The following is a 17,843-nucleotide window of genomic DNA, read 5'->3' as shown; positions in this document are numbered from 1 at the left end:
CTTCCTGCTTAGGAGATTACTTCCTTCACATTTTCTATGCTTGTATTTCTGTAAATAAACAAAGATACCATGTCTGTAGTCTGCTCTCATCACAAAGAACAGACCCTATCAAGAGGCAACCTTCTGAAATCTGCCACTTAGAAAGTCAAGAGTTATGAACACCTTTTTCATAAAAATGCTGATATTACATAGTTGGTTCTCTTTCAAAGCAATCACTATCACGTTTTGATCCAGAATGACCTACAAACCACACTATTTGCTTTATAGGGGTGTATGTGATATTTTTTCTTAGTTATTAAGCAGTTATCACAACAGCATAACCTGTGGTTCAGGTCTTGTGGGGAGGTGATGGCTGTTTGAAGACTATTTTATGATTTCATTCAACATGCTTTCAAGTATTTTCATCTTCTGTAGCAGTGTTGCAATAGTGGACTATTCATTACTGACTTAACAGTGCACCTTTTTGATGTAGCCTTATCCTTTTATCCATTCTTTCCAGTAAAGTGCTACATAGCATATTGATAGTGCTGTGTGATTAATCTCGTCTTTCAGTGAAGCCATAAAAAAAATCTTCAGTGAAAACTATCTCACCAGTAGGAACTAGGGTTGCTAGGTTCAAGGCCTGAGACTGTTCCTGTATCTTTAGGAGAAGAGAAAGTCAGCCAAGTGCGGGTGTTCTTGCAACCCTGTGATGGGAAAAACCACAAGGTGGAATTCTCCCTTCCCCCTGCACAACTTTTAAAGATACAAAAGACCTCTTGGTTGCCAGGCTCAGCCTCCAAGGGGTCATACTCAAGACTCCAAGGACTATGGAGGAGCTACATCCTTAGGCTGAGGCAGCATAGAAGGGAGTGCTGAGGGCTATCTCATGAGTGGGGCGACACTGAGTTAGGGAATGAGACAAATGTGAATTTTATTTCCAGCTCTTGCCACAATAGTTTCTTTACTTAGTCTTGCACATTGCAGGGAATGAACAGTTACCAGAATGATATTCAGCTAATACAGATTCTTTGCCCGCACTACCCTGTGTATTCGGGGTGGTAATTCAAAACAAAACACTGTATTGGGTAACTTGAGGACAATGCATATTGCAGGAGAAGTAAGGAAAATGAAAGAAAAGAACCTTAACATAAATTCCAAAACATTCTTCCTATATTACTAAGGAATATTATTAATGGCTGCATGCACTTAGTGCAAAAGAAACAAGGTTAAGAAAATCATTGTATATTTGTTTAATTCTTATGAAAGAAACACAGTCCATTTCTGTCAATTAAATATTAGGTGAAAACATTTCTTAGCAACTGGAGGAAAGCTTATTGTCCCATTGCATGGCATAACCTGCACCCAATAATCGGATAATGTTTAGACACAATTGCATATAAGTGGAGAGAACTAAAGATGAAATATTGATCTTACCAACCTGAGCAGTAAAAGAGGGAAATACTGATGTGTTGCTGATGAAATTTATATCCATTACATTCTAAGGTATTTTTTTTTATTAAAATAACTATTCCGTATAAAGTAAATTGGGGAAAGTTGTACATACTGCACGTTCATATCAACCTACCAGGTGCAAAATGCTTGTAAAGATAAACTGATTGCATAGGTGCAGTTTTCCTGGTGATAAACTTGATATATTTATTTAGATACAGTTAATTGTTGGTCAAACGTAGTAGCAAGTAACAAATTTACCTGTCATAACTAGAATTTGCACAGGCAGAATATTATTTTAAGGGCCATACCTGCTTGAATAAATTCCAAATTCTGCTTTGAATGTGGTAAAAAATAATCCATGAACTGAAATGACTTGATTCAAGCAGGAATTTTGTTTCAAGAAATTTCCACCAAGACCTGGCATAAAAGTAAGTTTAATTTAAGCAGTGGAAATGAGCTTGCAATACACCTCTTCCTCACCACCCAATACACTTGGTTTGGTATCAGTCACACACAGTACCTACGAGGGAACTGGATTAGGGTAGTGCATGAATTAGCAAGTAGCTGAAGAGTGGGGGATTGCCTCCAATCCCATGGCCTCTCAATCCCAGTTAATTTGTATGCATATATCAGTCTTACGTGCCTTTTCCATGTATGTTCTCTTTCATTTATCTCAGGCTATAGATCTACCCATTCAGATTTTTAGAAAACGGGGTCTTGAATGATTTAGGCAGAATTGAGAATGCAGTAGGCCTTGAGTTTGTCTTAGAGATGAAATAGCAGACATTTAAATAATTAGCCAATGGTGAAGCCTTTGTTATGAGAACAGTAAACAAAAGGAGTTATTTATAATTGGGGGGAAACAGAGAGCTCAAAATGTATTCTCTTATGCTCTCTGTGTGTGATATAATTCAAAAAGCAAGGGCAGGTATTAAATTTCCCATGAGGAGACCCTTCTTCTGAGCTACTTAGTAAGATAGGAATATGCATTCTTACTCAGTACTTGCATCAGTTATATATTGCCTAAACCTAATAAACATGTTTCTCCCCCATCCCTGCCTTTCTAGATAACTGTACTGGGGTGCAATTCAGCATTGGAACAAATTTGCAGATGTGCAGGATTTTGTTGAGGCTATTCATTACCAATAAGGGTTACACACTAGTCAAACTAAGGGCTCATCTATACTCCATTAATTCACCCTCGTCCATATGACACTCTCCTCTAATCATTGCCTTACCATACATTTCCCTCCCTTAATGTGGATTTTCCCATACCAGGTATACTGCAAAAAGGAGAGCATGAGTGCTTATATCCCATTGCTAAGGAGGGAGTCTGGTTGCTTTGACCTGCTGTTTCCTGTGTAGTTTTAACTCCACCTCCTTCCAAGCTTCCTGCTTCTGTTGGGTTTCCATTGACTCCTCTTGTCTTGCCCCTTCTCCCTCTGTTACGTAAGCTGAAACACAATGAGGTGGGGAGAAAGTATTATCTCAGGGGCTGACTTCTCTCATCTCCCCCCCCCCACATTTTTGCCAATGTGTGTCATGATCAGTTCTATGCTGGAAGGAGGAAGGAAGGAGGGAGAGATTGTAAATAAGCCAAACACACTTTGCGGACTCACGGAAGAAGACGTGGTGTGGGGCAAGGCAGGTAAACAGCAAAAGAGCAAAATAAACAAAAAAGGCACACCTACAAGTATGGATGGGGAGAAAGTTTAATCTGAGTATGAAGGATCAAGTTTGGACTACCTGGGGACAATACGGAATAAGAAAAATGTGGATTTTTAGCAGTTTTACACGACAGTATGGATGAGCCCTTGAGGTTCAAATATTGTCAGTTGACTGCTCATTATTTGGCAGTGGTCAGATACTCCATGAATGCTTTGTAGATGACAGTTTACCTATTTTTATTTAATTATTGCCATGCTGTTAAGTTTACCCTGACTGCTACATGGCTACAGGCAAGCTGTCTTCACATCTGCCATTTGTTATCTAGGGCAGGAATGAAGGCAGTTTGCCTGCTAGCTTTGCAGCAGTCATGAGTAAATGTTCTCTCCTAACTATAACTGCAGGTATCTCCAAACAAGAACATAAGTTGTCATCTGTGAGTGCTGGACCAGGATCATGGAGACCAGGTTCAAATGCTCATTCAGCCATGAAGTTTATTAGGTGAGATTTAGCTTAGCCTGCATTACAGTTTTGTTGTGAGGAGAGGAGGAAGGCACTGTGTGTGCAGCCACATGTTCCTTGGGAGAAGGATTGAATAAAAATGTGATGTAATCATTCTTTTTTCAAAAATGTTGCTTTTGTTGACAATAACAATTAACTCTTTTGTAATTGGCGTAAGTTAAAACCTGCTGATGATTATCCTGGTTCTCATAATGTTAATGCTTTAAAATATTTGGCGAGCCAGTGGACCAACCTTGTTACCTATCCTAGACCTTACCTTATCTCAAGGACTCCAACCATCAATTCATGGCATCAGAAAAGGACATTCTAGGACACCAAAGCCTAGTTCAGATGTAAAGATCCCAGTCTTAGTAAGGTATGGTCAACAACCCCAAACAAGCAGGTCCTTCCTCTTCTCAAAACATAGTTTCTTACATCCGAAGTAGGGAACTGTGGTTTAAAGGCTCCCTTCAAACCAGCATCTGATTCTTGTAAAACCAGCCAAACATGTGGATATCTTTAATTAACTGTATGTTAGAATTGGTGTCAAGAGAAACTGTTCATAGCAGAAAGCAAGGACCAGGCAACTGCAAAGCACATGAAAAGGAGAAGGAGTCGAGTCAGGGGTTCTGCAAATAGGATGGTTGGATTTTTGCTGGTGATCAGGAATCCCTTGCTTGTGATTGCATGTGTGGATGACACATTTGAGCATTAAGAAAGGTCCTCTTTCCCCAACTTTTTCCATGCATAGAACTTGAGGAAGGTTTTTCACTTTGTGCTGGATAGAAGAGACACCCCTGAGTCCTTCATAGGTGACAGAGGGATTGAGAGGAGGGGCTGTCACCAAGCCTTTCACTTCACTCCTGTCTGGGAGATACCCAGGAGTGGCAAGAGATTGTTGTTGCTTTTCAGCATAGGTGCCAGTTGAGTCTGCTCCACTTTGATGAGGGATCTAAATGCTGCTGCTTCTGGACCCAAAGAGTCAAAGGAGCAGCTGATTGACACTAATCTTCAAGGGTAATGGACTTTGGATCATTTGTATGTCTGTTGAAGCTAGAGTAATTGCTGTCTGTAACCCCAAACAAATATAAGGTATATTTAGTGGTAGTGTTTTCATAGCTTACTAATTCAAATTAAGAATGTTGTTTTCATCAGTAATATTTTAGCTTAAACATTGGCAGGCAGAGAAGAATGTTATCTTTCTAAACTGGGTTCCACCCACAGAATGTAGAGTTATAGTCCTAAATTATGCAGATTATATTGGTAGTTTTGCAGCTGTTGCATCATCTGTTTGAGTAGAATACGTTTATCTGAAATGCAGAGCTAAAAAATGTAATTCCCAAAGCTGTAAAAACAGTGCCACTCCCTTTCAAGGAAAACTACAATATTATAATACATGGCAAAATATAAGTTGCTTTTTCTTATGTTAGTATGTACATTCCATGAAAAGTGCATATGTTAATGTACTGTATAGTATTTAAATTCGGTGGAACACCATCTGCATGTTTATGTGAATGTTTCAGGGAAACCAAAGACAGCTCTTTTAGAAATTTTCACTTTTCTGTAAAATGCCAACAATGATTCACTTTTCTATAAAGTGCCAACATGGGTCCATCTAATATTTTCCTTGCAGTAGATGATTGATGATGGATGCAACTTTTCCACTAAAAGCTATTTGACGGGAACGGGAACCTATTTCAGCCCAAGGAAAGCATTCTTTCATGGGCAATATCCAGGAGCTTCATGCCAGAGGTGAGTGGAGCCGAAGGCAAAAGTTTGGGCACAGCAATGCATATACAGTAACTCTTACCTTTGTACAGTAGGCTACATTCCAGCCATGCAAAATCCATAGATTTTTATATATAGTGTACCAGCAGTGGTCAGTGGGGTGACTTGGCACAGCTTACCTGGCTTCCCAACAGTTAAAAAAGGGGAGGGGTGGTTGGTTGGTGCAGCAGCAGAGCCAATCCAATATTCCTGCCACTGTGCCTGCACAGTACTGATTTTCCTGCCATCTCTCCCTCTTGGTAACTTGTAGCGACTCTGGCATTGGGAAGCCAGGTAAGTACCAGTGACCTACACCACCCTGATGGGCAAGAAGCATTAGCACAGTTTATGGACACACTCCAGCCAGACGAAATAACTCGAGGGCATAGAGCAGAGCCAGGGAGGAATGTGTCCTGGGGAGAGTGGGTATGGTCTGGAGAGTGTCCCAGAGGCTAGACAGAGAACCTTGGAGAGCTGGATTCAGCCCCAGGACCTGAGTTTTCCTACGGTTCTGTGTCTTCAGACCTGTGTATACTTAATGAAAGGGGGATGGGGTGGGCCACAAATACCATTGTAAACTGCTGAACAATAAATATGCATAGGATTGGGCTCCATGTGCGTGTTTCTGATTCAACCAGCATTTATACAGCAGGTTGATAATGTTTTAATGAGAGGTTTAAAATATGTATCTGGGTTGCAAATCTGTCTCTATTCTGCCAGCTCATTTTATGTTAGGTGTAGCAGTAAAGTTTGTTTTTGTTGTCAGCCTTTTATCTCTGGAAGTGCTACCTAAAGCTCTGATTGCCAGGAACAATAAACATTTAATCTTTTTTCAGGTATTTTAATTCATTCTGTTCATCATCTATTGCTTCTTTGTTCTGATTAATCAATCCTGACCTAGTTATTTCTGTTTATTTTTTTTAAAAAAAGCCCTGCTGTTTCATTCTCAATATGCAAAATGCTGTTTAGGCTTACATTTTTTTAAAAAGGGATATTTGTTATGTCAAGAAGCAGCAGTTATATGATTTTATAGTTGTATGATTATAAGTTCTCATAATCAAACAAGTTCTATGATAATTTGACCCCTTCCTTGTTGCTGAATTCTTGCCTGGTAAAGAAATGCAGAGTGGCTTTTTATGAAAGGGGGTGTCTGTTCTTAATTGCTGCTGGTCCCATGATCTACTTATGAGGCACATCTTGGCTCTTGCAAACCAGTGCACTCAAATTGCATTGGAAATCTGGAAATAGTTACCTTCAGTAGTTACCAGTATGCTATTAACCATACTGAAAAGCATGTCACTGGAATGTAGCATGGACACCATCTACCCAGGCCCAGTGCCAGCAGGTGGCCAGGTTAGGTTCTGGCTGAGGGCTCCTGCAGTGCAGAGGGGTCCCTGTATGGCCCCTCTTTAGGTTGGAAGGGTGGAACTCCCCCTCTGTGATCTGCCCCAGCATTGGGATGCGGGGCCCACCAACCCAACATTGCTGTGGATCGCAGAGTGAGAGCTCCCAGGCAACACCCTCCCTTTCTGCTTCAGCACATTAGCACACTGTGTGTGCATGCCTGCCATCATCCAAGACGGTGGCGGTGTCCCTAAGGAAGGAAGCCTTCTTACCTCCAATAGCTTCCCTGACTGTGCTTGTTAACCATGGCAACATCCTCCTGGCCCTGATGGTACCTTCCTTGATCTGAGGTATATACTCCAGCTGATCTTTTAATATTGTGTTTTTAAACAGCTCCCAAGTATTTTGAGTAATTTGGCCTTCTGGACTTTGCCTTTCAACTTCCTTTTTACCAATCCCCTCATTTTTTGAAAGCTTCCTCTTTTGAAGTCAAAAGGAACTGTGCTGGATTTTCTTGACAATTGGCCATTTACGTGTGTGTTTAATTCAGTAGCACTGTGGTTACTGCTCCCAATCAGTTTGACAATGCTTATATCTCACACCAGGTCCTGGGCTCCACTTAAGATTGAGTCCAGGGTTGCTGCCCCTTTGGTCAGTTCCATGACCAATAGTTCTAGGGCACAGTCATTTAGGGTATCTAGAAATTTTACCTCTTTGTCATGACTGGAACACATATGTAGCCAATCTATATCAGTGTCATGGGCCCCAAGGAGAACCTTTGGCAGGAGTGGGAAGATGAAGAGTGGGGTACCCCAGTAGTGCGAAAAGGTCTGTAGAAGCATTTGGGCTTGCTAATAGAATTACTGAGAATAGCTCAGAATCCCCCCTCCTCTCTCCTGAATCGTGTAGTGATGAACCCTTCCAGGCACCCAGCCCAGATTTAGCTGTGGTTCAGTTAAAACTCAATGAACAGCTGAGAGAGCAAAGTGAAAACAGTCATCTGAGCCAGAGTTTTCACTTTCACCAAAGTCAAGGAGATTAGATAAGAGACAGCTTCAGAAAATATTTTCAGCTCCTAGAAAGAGCCTTCACCTTATAGCTGTTATGGAAATATGTATATATATATATATGCAGAGATACTCAGCAGTTTGAGCTATGTATGCCAGTGTGTGTATTTACCTTAGAAGCAGGCTTTTACCCTACAGTTAGATCACTGAGTCTTAAGACTTAGTAAAATAAGAAAAGCTACTTTATTTATAGAAATACATAGTAGACAGGAAAAGCATACCTAGTTCTAACTACTAAGTTGGAGGCGCAATGCCCAAACTTGGGTATTGCCCTCATGGCTCAGGAGAGAGAGCAAATACAAAGATGTCTCCTCTCTCCTCGGACAGTCAGAGAAGAAGACAAAGGAGGGGCAGATCAGCTTCCCTGAGCATATCAGTTTATAATGGAAGGAAGTTAGGTAGAGAAGAGCACAGGTAAAGATAGGCAAGCCTAGCCAGCTGGAGATCTGTAACTCTATCTTCTTTCTGGAATACAAACAAAAGAACTCAAACAGGAGTTGCTCTTCCTGCAGTACCAACAATAGCAAAAGCAAGAAAGATGAAGAATTAGCCTGTAGAAGTAAGTTCCCACCCCTCTCATATAAAAGGTTGGTAGTGCCTGTTTAGTGCCGTTGTGGCAACTCCTTGCTGACACCTCCATGCCTTGCTCCTGAGATAAGCCTACACTGATGTCCTGAAAGATGTTCCAGTATTCTGATTCATGCCTGGAGTGTGATGCTGTGTTCCTGTATTGACTTCCTGAAAAGCTTCATGCAGAAAGATCCAGTCTTCTAGTCCTGAGTCGGCTTCTCTGGTTGGGAGCCTGGACAGTCAGGGTAGTTGAAGTCAACCATTACTACATTTTCTAGTTTGGATACTTCCTTGATTTCATTTCAAGATCTCCCTGAGGGGGGATGATAGAACATCCCCAGTACTCAGTTACTCTTGGGGCCTGGTACCACCCCCCACAATGATTCTGTGGAGGAGTCTGTCTCTTTGGGGGTTTCTAGATTGCTGATTCAATGCCCTCTTTCACATAGAGAGTAGCAATACCTCAAATACGTCCTTCCCTGTTCTTTCTATATAGTTTATATCTAGGGATAAGTGTACCCCACTGGTTTTCTCCATTCCACCGGGTTTCCATTTTGCTCACTATATCAATGTTGTCCTCTAAGACCAAGCACTCCAGTCCTCCCATCTTGGCTCGGAGGCTTCTAGGATTAGCATATAAACACTTACATACAGTGTCCCTCTTCAAGTGTCTTTGGTAATTTTGGTTTGGCCTGTGGTACTTTGGCCTTTCTGATTTGCTATCTTGTACCCCTCCCTCACAATGCTTAGTTCTAGGCCTACCCCATTTAAATTGTCATCATTATTAATGTCTTTATCCCAGGGGCGAGATTTGTTCTGAACCAGACCCCTCTCAGTTGCCATCATCGTTCACCACTCTATCACTTTCAAAGCTACTCTGCCACTTTTTTGGTTTTAAGCTCCAGCAGTCTGGTTCCATCCTTGTTCAAGTGGAGCCTGTTCCTTCTGTACCACCTGACTTGTCCCAAAATGTTCCCCAATGTCTAACCAAACCCTTCCTCTTGACAACTTTGCCTCATCCACGCATTGAGACTGCAAAGCTGTGCCTGTCTAGCTGGCTCTGCACATTGAACCATTAGTATTTCAGAGAAAGACACCTTGCAGGTCCTGACTTTCAGCATGCTACCTAGCAACCTACATTTTGCTTCCAGGGCCTCATGACTACATCATGCTATCTAGACAACTTTTTAAAACTATTTTAAATGGTTTGTGTTCTGAACTAAATTGTAAGGCACATTGGAAGCCCTTGCTACACTAGAAGGAGAATGAATAAATATTGGATGAGAGAATGTGATTATTTTTAAAATGTTTTAAACTGCTTTTATAATGTTTTTAATGAAATTGTTATTAATGTGTTTGCTGCCCTGGGCTGCTTTGGGAAGAAGGGCAGGATATAAATTGAATAAATAATAATAAATATTTAAATAAACTACATTCTGATGTGTTTTGAAAACAATTTTCCCCTTTATATACAATATGTGTATGAAACTCTTAGAACTGATTCACAATTTGTTTTCCCGTTAGAGTGTAGGAAAAAAATGTATGCATTTCATGCACCATGTGCATATGATAGCAGCAGACTCCCAATTTGTGATACGTGGAAAAATAGACGTGTTCATTCTTCATACATGATAATGTACATATACATTTCCTTACATCTGTGTATGAAAATGTGATTTGTGAAGCTGTCTTTATATCAGATGCAAATCTGAAAATTATGGGTCAGTTGTGTTGTCTATAGAGATGTAAAATTTCCAGAAATTTTGAAGCCATGGGGAAAAAAATGTTTTTTGCTTTTTTCCCCAGAAACAATGGAAAGTTTTGGAAAAAATTGAAAAAAATGCAATATTAGCACTTTTTACAGATTGAAAGCCAGTTTGTTACTTTAGGAACATCAAATGTAATTATGTACAAGTTGGTTGGGCATAGAATTATCACATTTGGTATATTAAAAGTACATTTCATTCAAACAATTATTACAAATTGAATTTACTTTTAAGTTTTTACTTTTTTTGGTAACGAATCTACAAGATCCTGAACTGTAAGGAACCTCTTTCATTTTGCCAGTTTATGAGGAGCAGGCAAAAAACAATTTAAAAAACCAGAAGAAACTATCAACATTAATAACAAAGAAAATTATTTATGTCTCTGCTAGTCCTCCACAGCGTCAAGCAGACATAAAGCATCCATTCCCATAACAAAAACTGAGAAAAAAAGGTGGGGATCAAGATTCAATGAAACATTTTATTCATCATGCTAAAATAAAACATTCCATAATCCATTTTTCTTTATTTTTTTTTCAATTTTTCCAATTTGTTGGGGGGGAAATGGGGGGAAATCTTTTTTTCTGATTTTTTTCTGGGGGTTTTCCGCGGCTTCACATCTCTAGCTTCTATGCATTTCAAGATATAGAAACCCTAATAGTTCATAAAACATTTTCCCAGCAGGAACAAGAACAGCAAGTAAAAAAACCCCTGTAAAATATTTTTCTCTTTATCTCTGTCTCACTGCAGGATGACATAACCTTGTGAGGATTTATCAGCTAAGCAGAAAATGAGCTTAACATCCTGGTTTTTGGTGAGCAGTGGAGGCACCCGTCATAGGCTGCCACGAGAGATGATTTTTGTTGGAAGAGATGACTGTGAGCTGATGTTGCAGGTAATTATATCAGTTCTCCCAACTATAAATGTTGAAAGTTTTGACTTCATACCCTCAATGCATATTTCTTTTAGAGGGTTATATTTTGAAACATTCAGTATAGTAAGTAAGCTGACCACTTATTAACTTCCAATAATGATTTAACAATTCTTTTATATTGTATAGCAGAGCTAGTGGATTATAGTGTCTGCAGAATGTCACTTGCCCTCATTATTGGATCTATGTTCATGGCATGAGTCTGACATGTCACTGAATAATAAACATGTAGACCTATGGACCATTCAGCTCATGAAGTGAAAAGAGAACCTCTCTGTCTACACAGTAAATTTTCAGACAAGGAGGAATGTTTGTAGCAATCGGAGAATATTTGAGTAGCATTGTAGTTGTGAGGTCATTCCAGGTTAAATTGGAGTGCCATTTTGAGGCTCAGAGAAAATGAACATGGTTTGTGGAAAAGTGAAGGGCCAGAAAAAATCCAAAATTCCACCCCCGTCCCCCAAAAAACAACTTTCTCCTGAGATAGAAATATTTGAAATGTTGAAAACACTTCAATCTAAAAGAAAGTAATATTGTAGCAAGTTCCCGGATGGTAACTGTATTAAACTGTTGTAACAAAAACAGCATGGCAGTATGGAGACTAGCATATATATTGTTGCTTAATCATTTGTGAAGTAGAGCCCTCTTCCAGAGCCTTTGGACTAGAGACTGTAAGTCTTACACCTGTTTATCTGTAATATGCCACAACCCTCTTTGTTGTTATACACCCAGCTCACACTTTTGCAAATTTATCTGATCCAAATTTCAAAAGAAACAAATAGTCATGATAGGCATTGCGTCTGTGTTTGCTTGAATAATTGAATAACTGATGGTCTTAGGGTCTGATGTTGGGAAAGTACTTTGAAATGTTGCAGATAACAGCACATATTCACATTTTTGTTCTAGAAGTGCAATTTGAGAATCTTTCAACATAGCACAATATCAGCCTTCCCTTGCTTCTCACTTCCCTCTGTTTCTTCCACCTTCTGCATTATCAAATGAAAGAAATTGATAACTATTTGAAAATACACACATAACATCAAGGGACAAACTAGTATGAAAGTAACTTCGAATCTATTTACAATTTGTGGAAATCGTCCATTGTCTGAAGTCCTGTGAAGCTCAAAATAAAGGTTCGGAATAAGAATCTATAGAATTTCCACACACTGATTATAGAAATAAATTGTTATAAAATAAACTGAATATCCTAAAGGTATTATGTTCTTCAGTCACATTTGAGATGCTTATTTTCTGAGTTTTGTCTTAAAAATTAATTTTTTCTGTTTCTGCCACACAATACTGGGTTCTACACACTTGCTACATTCAGACATCATGCTAAACATCCTCCCAGGCTGGTGAGCTCCTCTCTCCCTGATGGCTGAGAGAAGGAGTTAGCGACTTTGGCTTTTAGTTAACCACAGCTTCCTCTGCCATCGAAAGCAGGAAGTGTGGTTAACATTAACTATGGTTAGTTTAAAGAAGCCAGCTTCAGAAAGCAAACACTTCTAAAGTCCTTCCAGCTTCACAAAAGGAGAGAGAAGTGGGGGAGTGTGTGAGCTTGATAGGGCTTGTTCATTTTGCACTAAAACACAGTTTAATGTATTAAATATAAATATTAGACAGGCGCCATCTCTGTTATCTTTTTGGCGCCTATTGAAGACCTTCCTCTTTCAACAAGCCTTTTAAGTTGAGTCATATCCCAGTCTGTGTCTGTGTTAGAATTGCTTTTTAATACATTCTTAAACCTTCTTTTTAAAAATGTTTTTAATCTTATAAGATATTTTGAAAGCTTTTTTTTAAGAAACGTTTTTAAAGATGTTTTGTTTTAATGTGTGAAAGTTTGTTTTTATGATGACTTCCCAGGAGGAATCGCTCCGCCTGTGCAGCCTTTGAGACGAGCTCCCGTCTCAGAGGAAGCTTTTTCAGTTATAAAACCAGTCAGAAGATTTCTTGACTGGAAAAAATTTTCTCCCAGGCAAGGGAGAAACAAAGAGATTATCCACAGAAAGCTTCGTTTTGTTTGTTGGACTGGAATTCATTGGAATCGCCTATGAAGGAAGGTAGCCAACAGCGTCGGACGGAGCCAGGGATTACAAACAGGCTCTAACTGATTAAGCGAGACTTTTTTTCTTCAAAGAAAAACGGAAATTAACAGGCAAGCATCCTCCTGTCTATTATCATCATTTTGTTATTGTTACTGCAAAAGAGATTTGTCAAAGAGTCAGCAACAAAGAAGCCCTGGGTGAGTTATAACTTTCTCTTTTACATACGGAATTAAGGAGGAAGAAAATCGAAATAGCCTATCTTTGTTTTTTATTGTAAAAAGCTGGCATGGAATTGAGCATTTTAAAGATATAAACGGATGAGAGGCATCTAATTTGAAGAGAAAATTTGATTTATCTGATATTTGAGCATTATATGTCTGGGACTATTTTTTCTGGTCTACTTTTTTTTTTTGGCGAATCTGCTTATTCCTTATGCCGCTAATCATTTGGACACTGTGAACTAAATTTGTTTTGGACATATAAGAGATAAGGCAGTTCGTGCTGTCTAGAGGGTGATGTCATCTGGCTTGGAAGATTAACTCATTTGTGACTGGAAAAAGAAATAAACTGTTCTTTGCTTGAGAATAGTGACTATATTGGAATTGAAGGGGTTTTGTTCTTTTGGTTTTAAGAATGACAATCAAGAAGGTGGCTGAGACCCTGGATGTTCAGGAAGGGGTTCTCTCTCTAAATATGTTTCAGAAAATAATGAATGAGATTAAGCTAACGAAACAAGAGCTGGGACAGAACAGACAAGAGATGAAAATTGGATTTGGCAAAATGAGGCAGGAGCTGAAAGAAATTCAGGATTCTATAACTGGACAAGAAAAAGAAGATGAAAGATCAAAGGGAAGGTTCAAGCCCTGGAGATTGGAATAGATTTATCAAATATGGACCTGGAAAAGGATTTGGATTTTATGGTTGTGATGGATCCTAAAGACAAATATTACTGTTTGGAATTCAGCGCTGTCCCTGAAGGAATTGGTGAAGAGATTAGAGATAAAGATATCAACGACTGGAAAAAATTCCTGGATTGGAAGGATTTGATGGAACTTGAAATAGAGAAAGTTTATAGAATAAATTCCAGATATGTGACAATGGAAAAACTCTCAAGAGATGTGTTAGTGCATTCTGTAAAAAAGAGGAACAGAGATACAACTTTACAACAACATTTCAGTAATACATTCAGAATTGATGGCAAGAAAATATCTGTGATGAAAGAAATCCCTATCAGACTCTTACTATATGACTATGGCAGCAAGACCAAGATTATTGGGTGTGCAAAGATGGAAGATGGAATCAATACTGATAATGGGAGAAGAGCTATTGAAATTACTGGACTTAGTAGACCTGAAGAGATGGATTAATTGACATGTCTATTTGGAGAAAAATTGATGGATATATATCTCAAGGATTAGAAACTTCTCTTTGACTTTTTGTGGAAAGAATAAAATGATGTTAATGAGATTTGATACCAATTAAGATAACCACTGGAGGAAGGTGATTGTATAATTTTATTAAGAGACAGGTTTGTTATATATTATAGACTTATAGCTAATCTATGACAAACCGGAAGTCAATAGTTTTTATTGTAATAGTTATTAATTTGTTTTGTTTGTTTTGTTTTGTTTTTGAAAATTTGAATAAAAATTAATGATAAAAAAAAGTTTGTTTTTATGATGTTTTAAAGTTTTTAGTGCTTTTGTTTGCCACTCTGGGCTCCTGCTGGGAGGGAGGGCAGGATATAAATAAAATAATAAATAAAATAAATAAATAAAATCAAAGTGACACCCAAAAGCAGCAACTGTTGGTGAATTCGGATAATAAAACTTTCTCTTTTATTTACTACAATGTTGATGGTTTTATTTATTTTTTCATTCTTTCCCATCTGGCAGAAATTAAAATAGTTGAGGATGCAGCAGCATGCAACACCATTTCTAACCCTGATAATTACTGTTTTGAACAAAAATAAAGGCATTTTTACAATTTATATGATATAGTTCATATTTATGGGCTGTTATGCACATAAAGTGGGATTCAGCATCATCCTGTGAAGTAAAATTGGCTACCACTTGAATGTTGAAATAATGTTGTATTCTGTATTAAAATCACCATTATCTTTGCGGCTTTTGTATTTATAAATCACCATCTAAGTAAGAGATCTAAAACAGTGTTGCCATAGCAAGCACTTATTGACATCTGGCTATCTTTGACAATTTAATATAAAAATATTAATGTGGAAAAATAGCTGGAAAAAACTAAGTATCTGGTTTCTACTGGAATGTTAAAATTGGGCTAGGGAACTGGGTAGACTATTGGGAAGTCTTGTAGCTCTACATTTGGTGAGCACGTGCAGCCTAGTGGCCATGCAAGGATCAGTGCAGTACACTGTGTTCTGAAAAAGGCACAGCAAGCAGCCTTGGCAATTCATGAGCCCGCCAGACTGTGGTGAAGTAGCTGCTGCTTCCTGTCTTTTTTTGATGTGATACAAGAGCAGCTGTTTGTAGTCAGAGGTCAGTTTGTGCATGTATGCACCCCATTGAAATACTGCTGGGTGAGCCTCCATCTCTGAACCATCAACAACACAGTCGCGCTTCAGGAGATGGAGCTGAAAAATCACCCCAGACAATTTCATGACTGAATGTATGCAGAATGCCTTTCACTTTTCATCGAGTAGTCAGTCACAGTCTTCTCCCACAAAATTGAGATTAGCCGGCAGTGATCTAAGCTAAAAAACTGACTTCAGTGCAGGCAAGCCACTGATGAGGGTCCAGACTTGAGTGCTGGAATGACATCGGTCTGCTTTGTTTAAAACTCTGCTTTGTAAAAAGAGGACATGGAAAAAGGTGAGCAAGGGTAAATGAATTAAATAGTTAAAAGAGAGACAGCTGTATCTAAAGCAGGGGTGGCTAATTTTAGCCAAGGGCCACATTGACCCATGGCCAACCCTCAGGGGCTGTGTGTCAAGTCAGGTGAGGCCAAAGCGTAAAACTGGGCAAAGCAAGAACTGAGTTCACAATGATCATTTTTGAATCTATTATAAAATTCAGAAATAAAATTAAAAAGGCAGATTTTGGGAGGGGTTGAGGGTGTCACAAAAACCTTCTGGCAGCTCAGAACCACAGCAAGAGACACGTGAGAGTGGTTAGAATTTTTTTTAAGGGTAAAGAACAAAAAACGCTTTGGGGGCCATGGATCTTGCAACCCCTGGTCTAAAGGTATTAGCTCCTAAAGGGTTTTTTTTGGGGGGGGCTGTGGGTTGCTAGATTTGTCACAAGCGATAGTGTCTAGAACAGTTCCCCTGTTTGGGTGTGTGTGTGTGTGTATGTGCATGCGTGCGTGTGTACTGTTGGCAGACAGGGGCTGCAATCCAGTACTTGTCTACTCAGAACTAAGCTCCACTGGGTTGAATGGTACTTACTTGCAGATAAGTGTGTATTGGATTGCAGCCTTAAGAGAGCTTTCTAGCTAAAGAAATCTTTCACTCAGATACTTAGAGTTTTAGAATTATAAAGTAGGAAACCTATTTTCTAATTTCTCTGAATTCTTGATTGATAGAACTGCATGTATGTATGCAGTTTACAGTTAATCACCAGCAGCCTTACTACTCCACTTCATAGAGCTACATAGCTATATTCAGATCAGAGGGACAATACTCTATTCAGTCACTTTCATTAAAGCTGAGTGGTTTAGTCATGACTGATAGAACTTTTGGGGGTATTGGAGATTCAAAGTTGGTTTCTCAAATCAGTTGCTATAATGAAATATGAAAAATATTTCCTACATTCATTGCTAAAATGAAATATGAAAAATATTTTCCACATGTACACAGCCCTTTACTCCTGGCTAACTTTTGTTATGTACAGGCCTGTTCTCCCAACAAATTAGGATATACTTAACAAAAGAAAAAAGACAGGAAATGCAGATGGGACAGAGGGGGCAAATTTAGTTATACATGGAATGACGAAATAGGGAGTTGCACATATGTTACCTTACAATCCAGTTGTCCTCAGAATCAAGATGTTGTTAAAGTGTGCAGCAGTGATGTGCATCTAAACATGTGAGGAGAGTCCCCATTAACACTTTCCCTCAAGTTTTATACATAAACACAACAAGATGCAAAGCTCTGTGTTGCGTTCCTACTTGGCTGTAAAGGGAAAATATATATGATGTGATTGTAGCAGTGAAGGGGATCACTGTTAAGACAAACAGAATGTCTTGTAGTCAGCATTTAAAATTTGAGTATTCTTTGTCTCTGTAGACTTGGAATGAGTTCTGCATTTATACAGAGCAACAGAACTGGAGAATATTTAAATTCATAGTGAACAAGCACTTGTGACATTTTCCAGCACTGTAAAATACCCTGCCTTTCTAAAAGTAATTCCAGTTATAATCAGAAATGTATCACTGCAATAAATTCCAGTAGTATTGTGCACTTCGTTATAACTCTGTTGTACTAAGAGTAAGTTATTACAGGTGGCTCAATGAATGATTTGTTAAATATATACTATTGATAGTTTGAATTCTTACATGTCTAGGTCATGAAAGGGCAGAACAGTGAACTATTTTCTCACATATGCGTACCTTGCTTTGTGAAGGATCTTCTAATCTAGACTAACAATTCCTCGTATAAAAAGCACATGAAATGCCCCTTTATCTTTAGTTGACTAAAAGCATTTACTGATCCATCTACTCTTTCACAAAGAGAAATTTGTTTTCCAAAAGCTTATATGTATAATCACTGTTCTTTATTTAA

The 17,843-nt window shown here is 38.8% G+C and overlaps 1 protein-coding gene across 13 annotated transcripts in view; it reads left to right on the top strand.

Annotated features, from left to right (window-relative positions):
* CEP170 (centrosomal protein 170) overlaps nucleotides 1-17,843 on the top strand; it is a 138,506-nt gene that overhangs the window by 5,863 nt on the left and 114,800 nt on the right. For 8 of the 13 annotated variants that reach the window (XM_061624606.1, XM_061624602.1, XM_061624604.1 and 5 more), the window contains exons 2-3: nucleotides 5,234-5,352; nucleotides 10,862-11,006. In XM_061624606.1, the coding sequence (XP_061480590.1) occupies nucleotides 10,902-11,006 (105 nt within the window). In that variant the 5' untranslated portion in view covers nucleotides 5,234-5,352; nucleotides 10,862-10,901. Of the gene's footprint in view, nucleotides 1-3,503; nucleotides 3,601-4,526; nucleotides 4,618-5,233; nucleotides 5,353-10,861; nucleotides 11,007-17,843 lie in introns of those variants that run through there. The other 5 variants (XM_061624600.1, XM_061624597.1, XM_061624599.1 and 2 more) reach the window with 5 other exon arrangements.

This window comes from Rhineura floridana, chromosome 4 (assembly GCF_030035675.1).
Source record: "Rhineura floridana isolate rRhiFlo1 chromosome 4, rRhiFlo1.hap2, whole genome shotgun sequence".
NCBI classification, from domain to species: Eukaryota; Metazoa; Chordata; class Lepidosauria; order Squamata; family Rhineuridae; genus Rhineura; species Rhineura floridana.
The sequence above is the reverse complement of the archived record's forward strand: the minus strand, read 5'-3'. Positions and strand labels throughout refer to the sequence as shown.